We start from the raw sequence: 23,176 nt of genomic DNA on the forward strand, positions 1-23,176 counted from the left end.
TCTTTAGTTTTAAAATTAGTTGATAAATAGATGTAGTCAAGAGAAACTCGAGTGTTTTAATCGGTGTTGCTTGCGATAATCCAACCCTCCCAAGTGGTTCCCCAAGTCCGCCGGAATAGTGCAAAATACAGTCCACAAATTGAACTCGAATTCGGACAGTAAGTTTTAAAACGACGAAAAAAAATAAATTAGGACAGTTAAACGCAATAAACTTGACTTTTACCATAACCCAAAGCGACGATCTTTTGTGATTCTTTTTGCCAGGACAGTGCGATTTGCTGAATCGAACCAGGATTGTGAAAGGGTAGGTACAATTCTCCTTCCCCACGTCAAATGTGAGCAGTTGCAGATCTTTACATCTCTCTTTCATCTCCAAGAGTCTCAAGTTCTGGTTTTATTTAATGAACTAGTGGTGGTAATTGTCCCCTAGTTCGTTATTACAAGGTCTCAAAAATATTACCGAAGGAGGAAAAATGGTCACAGATCATCCCACAAACATCGCCTGTTTCAAAAAGCATCTCAAGCCGTCAAGCATCGATCGCAAACCACACCTGGCTTGGCCGCCGCGAGACAATCGTCAAATTACGAAAACAGCAAAAAAATCGATTTTTTTCACTAAAACTGCGATAACTTTAAAATTTCAGCAATGACCTATACTACCCATGTTCATATAAATGTCCCATATGCAAAAACAGCAAGCTGAGAAAAACGCATTTGAAGTTTGTCCCACACATAAGGCTACGTGTTAAGTTTTCACGAAAAAACTGGATTTCCTCCTGATTTCTAGAACAAAGTACTGGATGTTATAGGCTCTTTTGAAAGAGCACACGATTTTGAACCAAACTGCATCAATAACTCAAAAGTGATGAAAATGCATATGGGACATTTATGCGATCATGGACAGTATCACTTGCGCCATCTACATTCGAGTTGTCGAAGTAGCATCGCGCGATTACGAATGATTTCTCAAAATGTCTTATGTAATAATTAACTAAAACATTTACAGCCCATGTTCACATAAATGCCCCATATGCAAAAACAGCGTGCTGAGATAAACGCATTTGAAGTTTGTCCCACACATAAGGCTACGTGTTATGTTTTCGCGAAAAAAACGGATTTCCTCCAGATTTATAGAACAAAGTATTGGATGTTATATGGGTCATTCCATCTGAAGCAGAACAGCATTTGAAAATTACCCTCTCCGATCCTGCTCAAATTTGGCAGGGCTGATGTTACTATCAAAACATGCAAGAATCCCGAATTTCATCCAAATCGGACCACCCCCTCCATTTTTGTACCCTCCCAAAAAATCGACTTTTTGCCGATTTCTGAGCAAAACCCCTATCTTCAAACGGCGATAACTCAGGAACCACAAATCTTAGAGGGTCGGTCTTAGACTCAATTTTGAAGGAAATTGGACGTAGAATCCATTTCCGTGATGTTGATTAGTTTATTTTTTCTATCTGTATTGCGCAATTGAAAACCTTAAACGGCCGTATCTCAAAACACCCCAACTTATTTTTTTTATTTGACCTCACCGTCGTGTTCCCCGGCCAATTTTACATAAGAATCACTTATCGACAGAAATGAATATGTTTCGTTCCAGAGATAACGAATTTTAAAGTTTAGTGTTTTCGAGATTACCTACATCAGCTTCATTCGCCGGTGAGGTCAAATAAAAAAAATAAGTTGGGGTGTTTTGAGATACGGCCGTCTAAAGTTTTCAATTGCGCAATACAGGTAGAATAAATAAATTAATCAACATTTTGATCACGGAAATGGATTCTACGTCCAATTTCCTTCAAAATTGAGTCTAAGACCGACCTTCTAAGATTTGTGGTTCCTGAGCAGGGTAGGTAAACCATCACCATCGCACTATCATTGATGCATATTTCGGTGCGTTCCTCGTCTCTTAAAATTTCTCTTCTCTTTCGCAGCCGAGTGATGGTCGGCTTGCTATCGCGAATATCGAAAGCCCAACGAACCGACGAGAAATACCGTATCGCTGGCTCCGATGGAACTATCGTTTCAACCGGAGAGACACGCACACGAAATTGCTGTATACATACACTGGAGCTCACGCACACAAATGAACTCATTTCTACAGGACTTACGGGCGAGAAAATTTCACGATTGCTCTTTCTCTTGCTTTTTGAGCGAGGGGACTGGCCGTGTGAGAGATTTTTTTCCGTCTTACACATCGGTTTGTTCGTTGCTCGCTATTTCATCGGCGTCGTTTTCGCTTCGCTCTCTTGATGCAGTTTTGGGAGAACGCCGAAAATTTAATGATTTGAGCGAGGGACGATATTTAAAAGCCCTCGCCATCGGCGAGGAAACGAGAAAATACCATCCCTGTTCCTGAGCTATCGCCGTTTGAAACTAGGAGGTTTGGTCAAAAATCGCCAAAAAGTCGATTTTTTTGGGAGGTACAAAAATGGAGGGGGTGGTCCGATTTGGATGAAATTCGGGCTTTTCGCGCGTGTTTTGATAGTATCAACAGCTCTGCCAAATTTGAGCAGGATCGGAGAGGGTACTTTTCAAATTTGCACTTTTTCGTGCACAGTTGAGATGGAATGACCCATGCTTTTCTTAAAGAGCACACGATTTTGAACCAAACTGCATCAATAACTCAAAAGCGATAAAAATGCATATGGGACATTTATGCGATCAGGGGCAGTTTAGCATTAGTATGGTGCTAGAAACAGTGTTTTGGATTTAAGTTTGTCTTTATGATTCTATGTAATTTATCATGGATACTGAAATTGCCGAAAATTTTATAGAAATGGTATTTTAAATATAAATTCATATGACCATTTCATAAAATGCCCATGAGTTAGCATCATCAGCTGGCTTTGTTTACGTTTTAAACCACGTGGCGCGAAGATTTTGACATAAGCGATCTCCACTGAAAATACGCCACCCTTTTTATTCAAATGCCCAAACACATTAATTATTAAACAAAGCCACATCTTAGATCTAATTGGTTTGTGTTTCAACATCAATCCAAATCAGATCACTATCAAATGCAAGTGTTTGGACGATTAACTTTTTAATATTTTTTGACACGTTATTGTCATTCGGGTGGCTCAAGCTCATGAATTTGTCCCACTGTCTTGAACTATTCAAAGTGATGAGGAAAAAACTTGAAATTGATCTTAAGACCTACACAAAACAAGCACTATTCAAAGTCAATGTGATTTTCCACTTGAATTTAATGTGTTTCACTGATTGATTTTAGCGCGACATTTATCGATGGCTAGAAGCGAGGCTAGAACGAGTAGCACAAAAAACTTTAGTGTCTTGCGAACCTTCGAGGTGAACGGACACTAGAGCTGCGGTATTTTTTACTACCTAAGCTCAGAGTTATTTCAAACAAAATTCACAGTCTTTTTAAAGACTATAGTTATTTTCCAAAATTCTAAACAATCTTTTCAAGACTAACCCCATCTGAAATTTTGTTGTATTTTACAAACGAAGCCATCTTTTCAAGAGAACTTTTGGTACGTTCGTTTGAGGGCTAGTTCCGCACTGAGTGCCGCACTCAGAGCTGTCAAAGTGTTTGTTTGAAGAAACTAGCGCGAGTGTCGCACGAGTTTCGCCGCCATCTTGGAACTGAAAGTGCGAGTGCCGCACTCGATTTATTTCTAGTTTCGTGCGAGTTTCTCGCACACCAACAAGCGATGTTTGTAAACATCGAAATCAGCTGTTCGTTCAAAACAAGCTGATTTTGTTTCTGTCATACGACTTCTGAGGAAATTGATTTTGTTAAAGTTTTCGATTGTTGATTGGTGGACAAGTTGGTGGCTTGATCGGAAAATAATTTGATTTGGGTAAGTTTTACATTACACCGGAACAATATTCAGTTGTTTAATAATTTTAATTATTACTTTCAGGTGGCCAAGCGGAAACCATCCCGTAGAAGCTGATGTACGTCAAGAAGGAGTACAAGCGATGCCGTTTCCGGGAACGGTTTCATCCGGACGGACGACGACCGGTCAAGATTCGCAAGAAGGGCAGCTAGGCACCGTGATCGGTCGTTCGGTTGTTCCTTCCGGCAAAATGTGTGGTGATTACAAAAGACAACAGTACAAGGACATTATCAAGCCTATCAACTCGTCGAGCCGGAAGAAATGCCTGAGTGGATGATCCTGCAAAGAATATCGCTGATGCCAACCTGGCACACTCCGACCTGGAACCTAATGGCGAACATGCTGCCGAGCTGGCCGAGTGCGGAATCGCGAGCTACGACGCACTTCCGACAGGATCGAAGGATAATCACGGACATTCTCGGCGATTCTAACGAACAAGTGAACCAATAAAACCAGAGAAAGTGTGTATTTTGTGAACTGTTTGGTGTGAAAAAATGATGAAAATAAAATTTTCTACTGGATACATACATAACTTAAAAACATTGCGATACGAATGTCGACTTTCCCGCCATGGACACAGTCGGGATGGACCAGTCAATGATGGTCCCGAGACAAAGCAGTATGACGAACGGAATTAAATTGTCTTAACTCGATTGGGCGAAGTATTCAAGTCCGTTTTCCGTAGTATTTCATGGTAAAACCATGGGCCGCGCTAATAAATCTGTAATTTTAAAATTTTAGCAAAAAAGCAGAAATTAAAAAAAAGACAAAAAATTTAAAAAAATAACCAAGCAAAAATTCCAATAAATTTAAAAATTCTATATAAAATTTAAGAAAATCAAGACATCAAAAAATAAACAATTCTATCAGTTGTGGTTTGGTTGAGCGTTTTAGCAGAATTTTATTCATAATTCTAGCAGAATTCCAATTAGGGGAAATTCTCGTATGTTTGGCAGGTTAAGCGCTCGCTCCTAACTCCATCCAATTAGCTGATTTTCACTATTTCAACAACTAATTTGGCAAAACTATTGATAGCAACTTGCTTGCTCACTTCCTATTGAGCTGATTATCACTCGATTTCAGTTGAAAACGTTTTTAATGAGCTGTAATTGAATGTCAAAGTGCTGATATGGCAACATAAGAGGCACGCTGGAATTAGACGCTGTTCCCCTACTAAAAAAAAAACAGAAACGCAAAAAATCAAAAACTATAAACGCAAAAAAAACATACATTCAAAAAATTCATAAACCTCTTAAATTCAAAAAAATGTAGAATATTTGAATATCCTCAAATTTCAAAAATTTCTAAAATTTATAATATTTATAAAATTTTTGACGTTCTTAAATCTCTTAATATTTCTTTTAATATTAAGAAATTCCTGAAAATTCAAATAATCTTTAATGGTAAAATAAAATGATGGAATTTCAAAGACATTAAAAACTCTAAAAATTCTTAAAAATAAAAAAATATAATTTTTAAATTCTAAAAATTCTTATGATTCCTTAAACTGGTATAATTCCAACTAATTTAGAAATTTTAAAACAACAGAAATTCTTAAAATTTCCCTAAGTTTTCCAAAATCCCAGAACAAAACAAAAATCATAAAATTCTTTAAATTCCTAAAATAGATATAATTTCTTAATCTCTGAAATCCTATCAAATAAAAAACAAAATTTTGAAATTCCTAAAATTTCTAAACATTTTAAAATTTCTGAAAATCCCAAAATCAAAATCAATTTTCTTAAATTCTATAAATTTCTTAATTTCTATTCAATAAATTAATAATTAATTATAATTGTAGTAATTTCGATTTTTTTTCTTTTTGGGATTTATTTAATTTAATTATAATCCATAATTTTTTTAATAGTTTATGGAATTTAGAATTTAAGCAACAATTCTTGGTATGTTTTGGAATATAAAGAAGATTATTTTTTTTCTAGAATTTTAAAACTTTAAATTTTTTTAGATATTTTATGAATTTTTAAAATTTTATAAATTTTAAGATTATGTAATTTGAATATTTTTGAAAATTTTAGGAATTTCAAGAGCTTTTAGAATATAATAATAAAAAAAACTGAAATTAAGAGTTTATGGCTAAGTTTATGGTATTTTACATTGATTTATTTCTCGAATGGAATGAATTGGAATGGAAGAGTTCGAGGGATTTTAAGAATTTCTGAAATCCTAAAATTCTTATAATTCAGAAAATTCTAAAATTTCTTATGTTTCTAAAACTTTCTAAAAAACACAGAATTTATTAAATAAAATTTTATTTTTTTTTTCAGTTCTGAATATCTGGAATTTTATAACAATTATATTATTCATGAAATATCTTGGAATTCTGAGAACTACTAAAAAAATCCTATATTTATAAGTTTCTTTTTATTTCTAAAATCTTTAAAATTCTTAAAATCTCAAAAATTCTTGAAACAACTTCAATTCCAAACATTACAAAAAAGTTATATCAACATTTGCATGGTTTCATTTCATTTTCTTTTAAAAAAAAATTAAGAATGTTTCAAGAACTTTTGGAATGTTTGGGAATTCCACAACATTTTCAAAATTTAGAAATTTTAAGAGTTTTAGGAATTTTTTGAAATTAATACATTTTAGGAGTTTCTGCAGTACAAATTTAAAAAAAATTTTTGGAATTTTTAGAACTTCAGGAATTTTAGAGTTTTTAGGAATTTTTAAGATTGAAAAAAATAGGAATTGCTGGAATTTAAAAACTTCTGAAGTTTTAAAAATTTCTAAAAAATTAGAATACTTTTAGAATATTGGAATTTGAAGAATTTTTTGAACTATAGAATTTTAGACATTTCTGTATTTATTTGAATTATAAGTGTTTCAAGAATTTTTGAAATTTTGTTGGAATTCGATGAATTCCTGAAATTTAAGAATTTTAAAATTGCTAGATTTTTTGGAATTTTGTTTTAATTTGTTTTAGGAATTTGAGTGAAAATTTATAAATTTTAGTTATCTGGGTTTTTTGGTATTTTAGATATTTTGGAAATTAAAAAAAATAGGAAATTCAAGTTATTTACAGTGTTTAAGGAATTTTAGAGATTTCAGAAATGTAAAGAATTTCTGTAATATCATAAGTTTTGAAATTATTATAATTTCGATTTTTTTAACGAAGTTTTGAAATTACTACAGTTTAAAAACCCATTTTTGAGTTCTAGAATTTGTAAAATTTCTGTTTTTTCAGTAATGAAAGAGTTTTTTTAAATTTTTTTTAAGTTTAAGAGTATTTTGGAATTTTCGGAATTGAAGGTTTCTTATTTCGTTTTTGAATTTACTTGCCCTCTTTTGCATATCATTGAAGTTTTGTTGTTTGTTTGTTGATTTTGTTAAGGGAACTTTAACTTTAAACATGTTGGCAATTACCTTGTCCAACAATTTAACTATACAAACGTGGACAAAACATTAATTTGCTTATTTTACAAAATTATTATTTAATTTAACTTGATGATCAAATGAAAATATTTCATAAACAATTATATTTGGATGTTTAATTGAATTTGTATTTGTTTTATTTTCTTCTATTCGGCGAAATCAGTTTGGTAAACGGAAATGGGAATATTTATAAAGCACTTGTGAAATTTAGTGTAACATGTAATCAGGATTTTTAGTAGTAGTGTATTTTACTAATAATTTGCTTCGCCTAATGTTGAAATGCAGTTTGTTTTTTTGATGATATTACAAAAATTTATGCAGTTTTTCACATTTATGTTTATTTACAAGCAAATATTATTCTTTAGAAGCAATGCCAAAGTCATGGAGCATTGGATTGATTGTCTGTTTTGAAGGAATGATTTGTTGGTGCGTTGTTGCCGACTCGGTACACCGTCAGATACACGTGTTTGAGTTAAGCTGGTGCGTTTGGTTCTCATAAAGGACGCGTTGGGGAGGGATTCTTCCGCACGATGACACGGTTGGTGCGTGGTTCCCGCAATGAGCAGCCCCCAATAATCGCCTCCGTTTGTGGTCCATATCGGCCTGGTAGGTTGACCGTGATCGACGCCAGTGAAAACTAGACGACGGAACGTTGGGGAAATCGCTGTTTTGGAACCAACAGCGCCGGATCCCGTAGCCAAGATTTTGTTGAACCTAGCCTGAGTTGAAGATAAACACAATTTTAATCGGGTGAAAGTATTATTGATTTTGATACTTACCTCTAGCTCGACGTTTAATTCGCCACGATTCAATTTAAACTGACGTTTTAAAAACCAAAACAAAACACCACGCACGCACACAAGCAAAGAAACTGAGAGCAAAACTGGACCGTTCGTTTGAACCAAAACTGGCACTCGGCGAGTGCGGCACTCAGTGCCGCACCGGCTTTTCAAACGAACGTACCATTTGCTTGCAAAATGCGTCAAAACAAAGGTAAACGCAAATCTTTTGAAGATTTGGTCGTTACGTCGGTGAAGCGTTTGAACCGACGACACGACAAGCCACTCGACTCCAAAAAGTGGGCACCAAATCAGCCTACCCCTCCGGTTCCTTTGGAATTGGAAACGTCAAACTGGATTTTCTTTGAAAATTGCTTCAGTTTGGCAGCTCTGTTGGAGCAGCTGGCTTTTGACAGCGAGAAATGTCAATTCTGACAAAATATTTTCAATGGCGAAAATCCGGCAAGGTCTGCAACACAATAATTATTTAAGTTTTGGTCGGCAAGTTTCGGAAGAAAGGGAACCCGGAGAAGGACCTGGTCGCTGGGATTCAGGAGGTGCCGCCCAGAGTATTTGGGTCTGACGAACCCACTCTTCGCGTCTTCCGGCACCGAAACCTACTGACCCACCTTTGATACTGCTCGGAGCAGCTGAATGGAAATGTCCATTCTCCGGAATCGTTTTTTTTTTCTTTAGCGATTTTGTCTGCCACGAATATTGCTTAGGCAGTAATGTTTCGTTATGATCTCACTTTTACGAGCAAGTTCCGGCCCAAGAGATCGCTTAGCCAACCGGACGCATAAGGATCTGGCAGATTGCTAATTAGTTCCGAGACAAGTTAATAAGTTCGAGGTCCCCTAGAATCTACTCTTCATAACAAGCAGCATGCGTAATCAAGATTCAATTTAAACTCGAGGATTCGCTGGTCTCCGACAAACTTGAATCGGCTGAAGAATTTTGGGGAGGGGTGGTGTGGGAAGATGGTATAACGAGCGCAACTAACTCTGCCAAGTTCAAGGGGCCTTTGAAGATGCCGTTTGCGGGGTGATGGGTAAACCGAAGATAAGGATGTACTGTACGAGGGGTGATGGACAAGACCGACGCCCAGCTGAAAGCGATCGACGTTAAGCTACGGGAATGATCAGTGCGTAAAATGAATAAATAAAACAACTTCAATGAAATAATTCTTGTGATACCATCCGTGACTCGAAGCTGGTCAACATTCTGCAGGAGTCGCTCGGTGGAAATGCACTTCGGTACGATCGGGAAAAGCGGAACTAGAAAGACGGCGCGCGGGTATGGTCGTCAACGAGGAGTAGTTTGACCTAGAAGATGTGATGAAGACCAGAAAACCGAACGAGACGATTTATTTGTCAAATCAGTAGTTGATTTGTCCGTGACGGCCACTCCCAGTGGCTTGACGGTGGCCGTGTCGATCAACGCCGGCGAATTGGCCGCGCCGGAACAGGAACGTGTGCGACTGTAACAGAAAATGGACAATGAGGACGAGCAGATCAAAGAGCAGCTAAAAGAGCAGATTACGAACGTGCCTCGACCAGCTTCGTAATTTTCTCCGGCATGCCCAAACTCTTCGTACTGACGTCCGCAAGTTGACGTTGTACAGCGTCAACAGGCGCGCCAACGAGTGCACCGTCCTGCCATGCTGCAAATCCCCCACCATAGTAATTGGCTGACCATTCCGTTCCGATTTCCTTCCTGATGGTGAAGATGTCCAGCAGGGCTTGCGTGGGATGTTCCCCGATACCGTCGCCGGCGTTGATCAGCGGCTTTCGGCAGATGTGCCGAAAGCCGCCTTCGAGACCGCTCCCGATTCCGGATATCGCAGCACTACCACGTCCGAGCAGTCAGCCATCACGAGGATGCTGTCCTCGAGAGTCTCGCATTCGTGACGGGGAAGCTCGTTTCGTCCATGTAGATAACGCGACCTCCGAGACGTTGCATGGCCAACGCGAAGCTGCAGCTATTCCGCGTGCTGTCCTCGTAGAAAATGAACGCCATTACCTTCCCGCGCAGCAAGTTGTCCAACAGAAGATCTTTCGTTGTACGATCTCGCATCGTTTGCGCCACGTTGAAAATCTCGAACATCGAAACGCTGAGCATGAGCTTGCCGGCCAGGGTTCGTTCCTTCGGAGTGAGGCTAGATTCGAAGAAGTGGAGAAGTTGGGTGGTTGTTGGCCGTCGTTTTCCCAGAAAAAGTGACGAGTCGTGTCCAGCAGGATCTTCCTCAGCGTCAGCATGTCCAGCCCGTCCAACGATCCGTTGTTCTTCTCGACAAACGGGACCACCGTCGGTTTCTTAAGGTACCATTCACGCACGTTTTGGCCGTAGCCCGGATTAGGGAGAACGACCCCGTCCACCAACGAGCTTTATGCCAGCGTACGGCGACCAGCGAGCTGAAAACTCCGGGATAGTGAAATCAACCTCGACCTCGACGTAGGTGTTGGGTTGTTCCGGGAGGCCGAAGATCCGCTTGGGGTTTTTGTAGAACTTGGCGATGAGGTCTTCCAGCGAGAGGCAACCCTCGTTGACATTTGGAAAGGATACAGAATTATTTTAAATGCTTATGCTAATGGTACGTTCGTTTGATGGCTAGTTCCAAACTGAGTGCCGCACTCAGAACTGTTAAAGTGTTTCTTTGAAGAAACTCGCGCTAGTTCCGCACGAGTTTCGCCGCCATCTTAGAACTGAAACTCTAGTGCCGCACTCGATACTTTTTTCAGTTTCATGCGAGTTCCACGCACACTGACAAATGACGTTCGATTGAACCAAAACTGGCACCGACGAGTGCGGCACTCAGTGCCGCACCGGCTCTTCAAACGAACGTACCATAAGCAACAACTCAATTGTACTATCCTTAAAGCGGTATACGCACTTCGGAAGGAACCGGTCAAGAAAAAAATCAAATGAACAGCAGCAGCAGCGCAAGCAAGTCAGAGAGGGTGAAGAAAAGCCCCAAGAAATCGCTCCCTCTCCTTTGTTCTGCTGTTCGTAAAGCTGTTTCTTGACCCCTTTCCTTCCGATCTGCATACTAGCCTTAAGTCCCAACCAGCCCTCTGGTACCACTGTAAATGTCTAGAACGTTTGACAGTCACCAAACCTCGAAGAGCCCACGCATTAGTATGTGTGAAGAGCCCACCGAAAACAATGTATTGGATAGAGTATGTGCATTAGTAAGTGTGAAGAACCCACCTTCAACAAAGCTTTGGATGAAGAAATATTGGTGTCTTCTAATTGTTTACATCAAAATAGGGAAATGGCGAACGCGAAAAAAGTTAACCAAAAATAATATTGTTGTGTGAAAAATATTACAAAATTCGGTTTAAGTGGTTACGCAAGTGGTCCGGTTTATCTTGGGTATGTTTCCGGATGTATATCGTGTGTGTATGAGGCCGGAATCGAAGGAGCTCTTGAATCGGCTGGTGGGATGAGCAACCGGAGAAGCAGAAGAAATTTTACCTCTTCAGAAGACTGGTACCGGAACCGGTTCTCGTTGTTTCGGAGCAAGAACCCGTCAGGAAGCTGCGTGGAGTAAGTAAAGAACCTTCCACAAAAGCAAAGAAGGATCAACAAATTTTAAGGAAAAATCCGAATCGACCGGGAAAATCTGGGACCGGGGATCGAGAATTTCTTGGAATCCACGCGGAAGGAACATTCTTAAAAGAGTCCTGGACATGCGGCAAGTGTAACAAAAACATAATTTGAGAAACGTCTGTGCACTTTGTTCATTATTCAAAATCTGACAATAGACACCTTCGTTTGCTTCTTTGTTTTCTTGATGTTCGTCATCGAATATTTTGGTTTCATAAACATGGCGGCAGTGACAGAGGGCTGTTCCCAACCTAATACCCACATAGTGATAGTGAAAAAGTCACAGAAGCAGCGGTGTCTGGTGCAATTGTGAAGTTCACGAAGACAGCTAATCGGTCAACGCTTAAGCCCTGGGACTGCGGCAAAGCGAGTTCTCGTAGCATGAAGTGGTGTCCATAGTGCTTATATAAAATAATGTATACCCAAATTTTGACAAATGCACTAGGATCAAATCATGCCCATTGAGTTTACAAGGCCCAGGGGAGTTGAAATGAACCTATAGGTTATCAACAAAAATATACCAGCGTGATCAAGACGGAATTTATAATATTACTCATACTTACTTTGCAAAACCAATAAAATCTTCATGATTAGTGTTCATGTATGCAAGTTCGTAGTCGATCATAAGCAAAAGTTGCTCTTTTGCACGCTGCTCGCATTGTCGTATGTGTGTTGCAATTATACGTTCGGTTTCGTCTCTAAGGCGGGGATATCTAGCCATCTGTGATGAATAAAAAACATACATGTAAATCAGCAAAAATTTCAGAGGTTGGTATGAGCACACTGACAGAAAGGCACATAGCAATGTCACATGTTTTGCACATGAATCTACCCCATACGACTTAGCATGTGAATGTCATGTGTAAATCCCTTGGAAAAAATCCATCGCGTGCCGGCAAATCTAAATGCAAAACACGTGAATTTGACGTGAATGCTCACATGGCTTCTATCGGATGGGGAAGTAAAACGTCGGTCCATTAGCGTAAAAGAGGTTTTGAGTGACTCACCACACATAACCTTCGGACGCCTAGAAATGAGTAGAAACTTGCAACAGAGCCCACAAAAGACCCGGGTGTCGTTAAAGTGGATTGCTTTGCTTTTTTTTTTGCTCACATGGCTTTTGAATGGTGTGCACATGAATTTCAAATGATGTTGTAGTATACATGCAATGGCTTTCCAGTGATTTTCATGTAAGCTGAATATTGCATATAATTTTAGATTTATATTAAAATAAATTTTACTGCGATTAAAAGTTATATTCAACATGTTTTGTTTATTGATACATGAAATAAATAATAATTACAAATTCTTCGAATCAAAACAACCAGACCATCGATCTTTGTTTGCACTTCACTTATTACTTTCCCTAAACAAAACACGATCGGCGTCGACGGCACAGTTTACTGGTAGCAGATTCCGGCAACGCTTGTGGTGGTATCGCTGCACCAGCAGGAACCGTTACTTGAAGCCGTGAAACTGCTAGACGGCGGTTCTCAGAGGCCTCCACCGACTCGACCTTGATGATCTGGATTCAGTGCCCTTGGGCACGGTGACAAGAAGCCATGTCGCCCAGCACCGCATCACGAAACTGCCGACGGTTGTTGTGAGTTTCGGAACGCGAATCAAACCGCAGCCAGATTTCGAAGTTAACGGATCAATCGGCCAATACAGCGTCAGTTATTTGAGAAAAAATCAGGAGCCAACTTTTAGCCGCAGTTTTAATTCCTGAAATTTCATTGCCGAATGTTAGCATTTATGTAATTTGTCAATTTTCACTGTTTACATACTTACCAACACAGTGGCAGTGCGTGGCCGAATGGTTACGCTGTCCGCTTTGTAAGCGGATGATTCTAGGTTCTATTCTCATCTGCTCCAACCTTCCATAGGGACGTGGCGTTACATCGTGCTGCCACCTGGTTTTTATAAGCGCAAGAGTGTAAAAGTGCTGAGTCATCGTCTAAAAATAGACGGCATCCTATCTCGCCCAGCAAAATGAAGTCGATAAAGTAGTCGGTTTCGATGAGCAAAAGTGGAAAATGTGGTCTAAAAATAGCGACGCCATCCCCCTATCGGATGAGGAAGTAAAATGTCGGTCCCGGCCTTGGTTAATAGGCCGTTAAGTCATTCCAGGTGTAGGAGTCGTCTCCATGCCATAAATACAAACAACACACCAAACCTTCGGACTCCTAGGTTCGAGCAGAAACTTGCAATAGAGACCACAAAAGACCCGGGGGTCGTTAATGTGGATGGTTTGATTTTTTTAATACTTACCAACAAGTTCTAGTATGATTTGATTTATGTTTTATACACAAAAAAAATTAATTCTTTTGTCAAAGAATTAATTCAATATAAGAATACGCAAATTGTACCGCCTTCGTCCGTCGCCATCTTACGAATAAATAATTTTTCATCAAACACCTTCAAGAACCAATACATTTCAATCTCACGTGATTTTCACTATGAAATCAAGGGAAAGGTCGAATGGGGCAAATCCAAGTGAAATTCTATTGAATCCAAAGTGAACACCAAGCGAAAAAAGAATGAAAAAAATCTCGCTTGCGATCAGCTGATTTCAAATGATTATCAGATAAATGTCACATGACAATCACATCTAAATCAAGAGAAAAGCATGGCAAATTATCGTGTTGATTTTTGGAGCAGCTCACGTGAAAAAGCACATGAATTTGCTATGTGGGATTTTTTCAGTGCACACATTTTAACCTTTTTTCAGGGCATTAAAATATACACCTTCATATATTAACAAAAAAAATAAGACGTTTGGTTGAATCATTGCTGAGATAAAGCTATTTGAAGATTACTCAGCAATGATACAACCAAACGTCTTATTTTTTCCCATGACCATGACCATGAAGAGTATCGGGGCCGCAATTAACAAAACGGATTCAGCCCGAGCATGGGTAAATAACAAGGGAAATGTGTAATGATACCTTTCTCTGGTATCAATACCAAATTCTGGTATTCCTGGACCCTTTAAAATTTGTCTTAAGGATTATGCAAGAGCAAAATTTGGTATTATACCAATTTAAGGTATTGTTTTGATATTGCAAACTTGCAGAATTTATCAATGGTCGGACACCACTTTTTGTTATTATTTTGGTATTAAAGTGTTTTTCCAATGGAGCATTTCCATTCGAGCAGTTTTTGCTTTTTTCTACAATGTATTTCCTATGGAGCGAACTGTCAAAAACTGCTCGACTGTGGGTACTCCATTCCTCTGAATCTATGGGAAAATTTTGACCAATTGTGACAAAATAATTATTTTTGCGCTAAAATGATGTCATAAAGGAAACCGCTAAAATGATTTCATTGAAAACCGAAAATTTCAAACCTGATTTTAAACATTTTTGATATACCTCCTCAAGCAATGACTTGAATTTGTAAAAAAAAATCTATTTTCATTTTGGTTTTATTTTGTTATTAAAGTGTTTTAACAAATTCTTCCGTAATTATGGGAAAATTTTGACCAATTTTGACAAAATAATTAATTTTGCGCTAAAATGATGTTTCAAAGCGAATGCCTTCATTGAAAACCGAAAATTTCAAACTTGATTTTGAACATTTTTTATATACCCCTCAAGAAATGACTTGAAATTGTAAAAAAAAAATCTGTTTTCATTTTGGTATTATTTTGGTATTAAAGTGTTTTATCAAATTACTCTGAAATTATGAGAAAATTTTGACCAATTTTGACAAAATAATTAATTTTGCGCTAAAATGATGTTTCAAAGCGAATGTTTTTATTGAAAACGGAAAATTTCAAACATGATTTTAAACATTTTTGAAAATTGTGTAGGTCAGGATACCATATTTTGGTATTAACACCTAAACTACCATGCAAGCGAAAAAAGGCGAAGTCCAACTTCAAACAGCTGTATCTCGGCTCCCTGTGGACGGATTTTCAAAATTCAAGAAGCAAAAGATGCGGACAGATCTCTAGATTATTTTGCTATTTGAAAAGTCAAAAACAGAGGCACTTACCCTAAATTATTCCCAAAACCAACCAGGTAACTTTTTTTTAGCCCTCTATTTTCTAGTTGTTTTGCATTTTGGATCGAATGTTGAATGACAATTTGTTTAAAATTTTATCATAATGCAAGTTACAGTACAATTATAATACCCAATACCATATTGGACCGATCTGGCCACATTGGGACCGGTTCCAGGTTCTCCGGTGAAACCCGGAATATCCCCAATTCCAGAGTATTTTCAAGAATTTTATTAGAGTGGCAATATGGGTATCAAAATTAAGCATTTTCAAAATCAAGCTCACTGATGACGCTGAAAACCATTTTGGACATATCTGGCCACTTTGGGACCGATTCCAGGTTCTCCGGTGAAACCCGGAATATCCCCAATTCCAGAGTATTTTCAAGAATTTTATTAGAGTGGCAATATGGGTATCAAAATTCAGCATTTTCACTAATCAAGCTCATTGATGACGCTGAAAACCATTTTGGACATATCTGGCCACTTTGGGACCGGTTCCAGGTTCTCCGGTGAAACCCGGAATATCCCCAATTCCAGAGTATTTTCAAGAATTTTATTAGAGTGGCAATATGAGTATCAAAATTCAGCATATTCAAAATCAAGCTCATTGATGACGCTGAAAACCATTTTGGACATATCTGGCCACTTTAGGACCGGTTCCAGGTTCTCCGGTGAAACCCGGAATATCCCCAATTCCAGAGTATTTTCAAGAATTTTATTAGAGTGGCAATATGGGTATCAAAATTCAGCATTTCCAAAATCAAGCTCACTGATGACGCTGAAAACCATTTTGGACATATCTGGCCACTTTAGGACCGATTCCAGGTTCTCCGGTGAAACCCGGAATATCCCCAATTCCAGAGTATTTTCAAGAATTTTATTAGAGTGGCAATATGGGTATCAAAATTCAGCATTTTCAAAATCAAGCTCATTGATGACGCTGAAAACCATTTTGGACATATCTGGCCACTTTAGGACCGGTTCCAGGTTCTCCGGTGAAACCCGGAATATCCCCAATTCCAGAGTATTTTCAAGAATTTTATTAGAGTGGCAATATGGGTATCAAAATTCAGCATTTCCAAAATCAAGCTCACTGATGACGCTGAAAACCATTTTGGACATATCTGGCCACTTTGGGACCGGTTCCAGGTTCTCCGGTGAAACCCGGAATATCCCCAATTCCAGAGTATTTTCAAGAATTTTATTAGAGTGGCAATATGGGTATCAAAATTCAGCATTTTCAAAATCAAGCTCATTGATGACGCTGAAAACCATTTTGGACATATCTGGCCACTTTGGGACCGGTTCCAGGTTCTCCGGTGAAACCCGGAATATCCCCAATTCCAGAGTATTTTCAAGAATTTTATTAGAGTGGCAATATGGGTATCAAAATTCAGCATTTTCAAAACAAGCTCATTGATGACGCTGAAAACCATTTTGGACATATCTGGCCACTTTAGGGCCGGTTCCAGGTTCTCCGGTGAAACCCGGAATATCCCCAATTCCAGAGTATTTTCAAGAATTTTATTAGAGTGGCAATATGGGTATCAAAATTCAGCATTTTCAAAATCAAGCTCATTGATGACGCTGAAAACCATTTTGGACATATCTGGCCACTTTAGGACCGGTTCCAGGTTCTCCGGTGAAACCCGGAATATCCCCAATTCCAGAGTATTTTCAAGAATTTTATTAGAGTGGCAATATGGGTATCAAAATTCAGCATTTTCAAAATCAAGCTCATTGATGACGCTGAAAACCATTTTGGACATATCTGGCCACTTTAGGACCGATTCCAGGTTCTCCGGTGAAACCCGGAATATCCCCAATTCCAGAGTATTTTCAAGAATTGTATTAGAGTGGCAATATGGGTATCAAAATTCAGCATTTCCAAAATCAAGCTCATTGATGACGCTGAAAACCATTTTGGACATATCTGGCCACTTTAGGACCGGTTCCAGGTTCTCCGGTGAAACCCGGAATATCCCCAATTCCAGAGTATTTTCAAGAATTTTATTAGAGTGGCAATATGGGTATCAAAATTCAGCATTTTCAAAATCAAGCTCATTGATGACGCTGAAAACCATTTTGGACATATCTGGCCACTTTGGGACCGGTTCCAGATTCTCCGGTGGAACCCGGAATATCCCCAATTCCAGAGTATTTTCAAGAATTTTATTGGAGTGGCAATATGGGTATCAAAATTCAGCATTTCCAAAGTCAAGCTCACTGATGACGCTGAAAACCATTTTGGACATATCTGGCCACTTTGGGACCGGTTCCACATTCTCCGGTGGAACCCGGAATATCCCCAATTCCAGAGTATTTTCAAGAATTTTATTAGAGTGGCAATATGGGTATCAAAATTCAGCATTTTCAAAATCAAGCTCATTGATGACGCAAAAAACTATTTTGAACATATCTGGCCACTTTGGAACCGGTTCCAGGTTCTCCGGTGGAACCCGGAATATCCCAACTACGGAGTATTTTCAAGAAATTTATTAGAGTGGCAATATGGGTATCAAAATTCAGCATTTTCAAAACAAAACTCATTGATGACGCTTATACCCATTTTGGACATATCTGGCCATTTTGGGACCGATTCCAGGTTTTCCGGTGGAACCCGGAATATCCCCAATTACAGAGCAATTTCAAGAATTTTATTGGAGTGGCAATACGCATAACAAAATTTAGCATTTTCAAAATCATTCCAAAAAAATAATTTGAGTGTCAACAAAAAACTTTATTTTGAAAATGCTGAATTTTGATACCCATATTGCCATCTAGGAAAAGCTCCGTAATTGGGGTTGTTCCGGGTTCCACTGGAGAACCTGGAACCGGTCCCAAAGTGGCCAGATATGTCCAAAATAGTTTTTAGTTTTTATTTTAATCAATGAGCTTGATTTGGAAATGCTGAATTTTGATACCGATATTGCCAATCCAATAAAATTCTTGAAAATACTCTGGCATTGGGGATATTCCGGGTTTCACCGGAGAACCTGGAATCGGTCCCAAAGTGGCCAGATATGTCCAAAATGGTTTTCAGCGTCATCAGTGAGCTTGATTTTGAAAATGCTGAATTTTGATACCCATATTGCCACTCTAATAAAATTCTTGAAAATACTCTGGAATTGGGGATATTCCGGGTTTCACCGGAGAACCTGGAACCGGTCCCAAAGTGGCCAGATATGTCCAAAATGGTTTTCAGCGTCATCAATGAGCTTGATTAGTGAAAATGCTGAATTTTGATACCCATATTGCCACTCTAATAAAATTCTTGAAAATACTCTGGAATTGGAGATATTCCGGGTTTCACCGGAGAACCTGGAATCGGTCCCAAAGTGGCCAGATATGTCCAAAATGGTTTTCAGCGTCATCAGTGAGCTTGATTTTGAAAATGCTGAATTTTGATACCCATATTGCCACTCTAATAAAATTCTTGAAAATACTCTGGAATTGGGGATATTCCGGGTTTCACCGGAGAACCTGGAACCGGTCCTAAAGTGGCCAGATATGTCCAAAATGGTTTTCAGCGTCATCAGTGAGCTTGATTTTGAAAATGCTGAATTTTGATACCCATATTGCCACTCTAATAAAATTCTTGAAAATACTCTGGAATTGGGGATATTCCTGGTTTCACCGGAGAACCTGGAACCGGTCCCAAAGTGGCCAGATATGTCCAAAATGGTTTTCAGCGTCATCAATGAGCTTGATTTTGGAAATGCTGAATTTTGATACCCATATTGCCACTCTAATAAAATTCTTGAAAATACTCTGGAATTGGGGATATTCCGGGTTTCACCGGAGAACCTGGAACCGGTCCTAAAGTGGCCAGATATGTCCAAAATGGTTTTCAGCGTCATCAGTGAGCTTGATTTTGGAAATGCTGAATTTTGATACCCATATTGCCACTCTAATAAAATTCTTGAAAATACTCTGGAATTGGGGATATTCCGGGTTTCACCGGAGAACCTGGAACCGGTCCTAAAGTGGCCAGATATGTCCAAAATGGTTTTCAGCGTCATCAATGAGCTTGATTTTGAAAATGCTGAATTTTGATACCCATATTGCCACTCTAATAAAATTCTTGAAAATACTCTGGAATTGGGGATATTCCGGGTTTCACCGGAGAACCTGGAACCGGTCCCAAAGTGGCCAGATATGTCCAAAATGGTTTTCAGCGTCATCAATGAGCTTGATTAGTGAAAATGCTGAATTTTGATACCCATATTGCCACTCTAATAAAATTCTTGAAAATACTCTGGAATTGGAGATATTCCGGGTTTCACCGGAGAACCTGGAATCGGTCCCAAAGTGGCCAGATATGTCCAAAATGGTTTTCAGCGTCATCAGTGAGCTTGATTTTGAAAATGCTGAATTTTGATACCCATATTGCCACTCTAATAAAATTCTTGAAAATACTCTGGAATTGGGGATATTCCGGGTTTCACCGGAGAACCTGGAACCGGTCCCTAAGTGGCCAGATATGTCCAAAATGGTTTTCAGCGTCATCAGTGAGCTTGATTTTGAAAATGCTGAATTTTGATACCCATATTGCCACTCTAATAAAATTCTTGAAAATACTCTGGAATTGGGGATATTCCGGGTTTCACCGGAGAACCTGGAACCGGTCCCAAAGTGGCCAAGTTTGTCCAAAATGGTTTTCAGCGTCATCAGTGAGCTTGATTTTGAAAATGCTTAATTTTGATACCCATATTGCCACTCTAATAAAATTCTTGAAAATACTCTGGAATTGGAGATATTCCGGGTTTCACCGGAGAACCTGGAATCGGTCCCAAAGTGGCCAGATATGTCCAAAATGGTTTTCAGCGTCATCAGTGAGCTTGATTTTGAAAATGCTGAATTTTGATACCCATATTGCCACTCTAATAAAATTCTTGAAAATACTCTGGAATTGGAGATATTCCGGGTTTCACCGGAGAACCTGGAATCGGTCCCAAAGTGGCCAGATATGTCCAAAATGGTTTTCAGCGTCATCAGTGAGCTTGATTTTGAAAATGCTGAATTTTGATACCCATATTGCCACTCTAATAAAATTCTTGAAAATACTCTGGAATTGGGGATATTCCGGGTTTCACCGGAGAACCTGGAACCGGTCCCAAAGTGGCCAGATATGTCCAAAATGGTTTTCAGCGTCATCAATGAGCTTGATTAGTGAAAATGCTGAATTTTGATACCCATATTGCCACTCTAATAAAATTCTTGAAAATACTCTGGAATTGGAGATATTCCGGGTTTCACCGGAGAACCTGGAATCGGTCCCAAAGTGGCCAGATATGTCCAAAATGGTTTTCAGCGTCATCAGTGAGCTTGATTTTGAAAATGCTTAATTTTGATACCCATATTGCCACTCTAATAAAATTCTTGAAAATACTCTGGAATTGGGGATATTCCGGGTTTCACCGGAGAACCTGGAACCGGTCCCAATGTGGCCAGATCGGTCCAATATGGTATTGGGTATTATAATTGTACTGTAACTTGCATTATGATAAAATTTTAAACAAATTGTCATTCAACATTCGATCCAAAATGCAAAACAACTAGAAAATAGAGGGCTAAAAAAAAGTTACCTGGTTGGTTTTGGGAATAATTTAGGGTTAGTGCCTCTGTTTTTGACTTTTCAAATAGCAAAATAATCTAGAGATCTGTCCGCATCTTTTGCTTCTTGAATTTTGAAAATCCGTCCACAGGGAACCGAGATATAGCTGTTTGAAGTTGGACTTCGCCTTTTTTCGCTAGCTTGGTAGTTCGCGGGATAATATTGAGGATGGTAGTTTAAGTGTTAAAGTGTTTTTTTTTTCAAATTCCTCTGAAACTATGGGAAAATTTTACCGATTTTGACAACATAATTAATTTTGCGCTAAAATGACTTGAATCGTTGAAAGTCGGGACAACCATTTACTTTGAAACACTAGTCAATCAAGAGATTATTGAATTTTGGTGAATTTCAATCTTATTTGATTTTAATAACACTTATTTTTCAATCTTGTTATTTTTCAAAAGCTTCAAGAACTTTAAGCACAAGTCGTTCATCAATGACAAATGTATTACACTAGATTTTGACAACTGAAAGATCAAGACTTCAAAGAAAGCGCAGTCGGGCAACAAAACTTGCTTCCGTTGCTGGGCCGTTTGCTGATCGACGGCTTGCAGGTGCTATACAAGAAGCAACAAAACATTGCTTTCGGGACGCGCGATAATATCGACACGGTGCATAATTCCGAGCAGCATATATCCACGTGTCATCTCGATAAATGTAACGCCGGCAACCGAAAACGATGATTCAGCGTTCCGATTGGACTTGTCGTTTGCCATAAACCAAGAGGAAATTACCCGAATCAGGACAATCGTAAGCTGACTGGAAAGCATTACTAGAGAAAGAAACGAACATCATGCTAGCAGTTAACGCTTTCTATAGCATTATATACGACATCCTCGATGAAAGCGTTCCAATACGAAGAAGACGCACAATAGCCTTGTGTTGTGGCCTGAACCACAACACGCCCTTTTTCCATATTTACAATCTCTGTTTGGCGACATAAGACAATAAAACTTATGTAAGTCAACAGGTAAATGCAAGGATCAGGCAAAAACCGAACACGAGAGTCGATTCACCAGACAATTTTACATAAAAGCAGGGCTGCGGAGTCGGGTCATATTTCAAGAGGTAGTAATCCCCAGTTTTTTTAAAGCCGATTTTCGATCGAGTTTCAATCAATTTACGAAACATCAAATTCAAAAATGCTTCAAAGTGATCATATATACCTCCTTTAAATGCTCTATACAAAAAAGCAATGAAAATTACATTTGTTTCAGAAAAAAGGTGCAGGTGGTTATGTTCTACATGACCAATATGACAAAGAACTTTGTACAAAACTCTTAAAAGTAAATCCATTTTTATTTATATTTTTTAAATCTTTGCCAATTTATTTAATCATAAATAATTAATTCTAATTTAATGTTTTCAATAATTGGCACATCTGTGGAAATAAATTGCCAAAAAACGAAAATATTGCCAAAACAAGTATGGTTTGGAAAACTCCGGGTGTGGCCAATCCTGTCAAAATGGCCATTTTCATTACCAGTATCAAAAACCCTGAATTTTGATACCCATATTGCCCCAATTTGTATGGTTCCGTAAATGTCCTCCCGGTAGAACCTTTCCCAGGGGACTGGCCATTCCGGGTGTGGCCGATCCTGCCAAAAGGTTTATTTTCATTACCAGTATCAAAAACCATGAATTTTGATACCCATATTGCCCCAATTTGTATGGTTCCGTAAATGTCCTCCCGGGAGAACCATTCCCAAGGCCCTGGCCACTCCAGGGGTGGCCAATCCTGTCAAAATGGCCATTTTCATTACCAGTATCACCCATATTGCCCCAATTTGTATGGTTCCGTAAATGTCCTCCCGGGAGAACCTTCCCTCAGGGCATTGGCCACTCCAGGTGTGGCCAATCCTGTCAAAATGGCCATTTTCATTACCAGTATCAAAAAC

The 23,176-nt window shown here is 38.7% G+C and overlaps 1 protein-coding gene, 1 long non-coding RNA gene and 1 pseudogene across 4 annotated transcripts in view; 1 reads left to right on the top strand and 2 right to left on the bottom strand.

Annotated features, from left to right (window-relative positions):
- Nucleotides 1–79: 79 nt before the first annotated feature.
- On the top strand, nt 80–4,392 carry LOC120427822 (uncharacterized). Its single transcript, XR_005606971.2, has 2 exons — nt 80–3,830; nt 3,894–4,392. It is a non-coding gene; the product is annotated as an uncharacterized LOC120427822 (long non-coding RNA).
- A 4,985-nt stretch (nt 4,393–9,377) lies between these two features.
- On the bottom strand, nt 9,378–12,210 carry LOC128093857 (CAD protein-like; annotated as a pseudogene).
- The window catches only part of LOC120427827 (dynamin), a 143,129-nt gene continuing 132,137 nt past the window's right edge, over nt 12,185–23,176 (bottom strand). For 2 of the 3 annotated variants that reach the window (XR_008211904.1, XR_008211905.1), the window contains exon 2: nt 12,217–12,374. Coding sequence is in view for 1 of the 3 variants with exons in the window: in XM_039592752.2 (XP_039448686.1) it covers nt 12,213–12,374 (162 nt within the window). In the remaining 2 variants the exon portion in view is untranslated. Of the gene's footprint in view, nt 12,375–23,176 lie in introns of all 3 variants that reach the window. The other variant, XM_039592752.2, reaches the window with a different exon arrangement.

The sequence above is a fragment of the Culex pipiens genome, chromosome 1 (assembly GCF_016801865.2).
Source record: "Culex pipiens pallens isolate TS chromosome 1, TS_CPP_V2, whole genome shotgun sequence".
Lineage (NCBI taxonomy): Eukaryota > Metazoa > Arthropoda > Insecta > Diptera > Culicidae > Culex > Culex pipiens.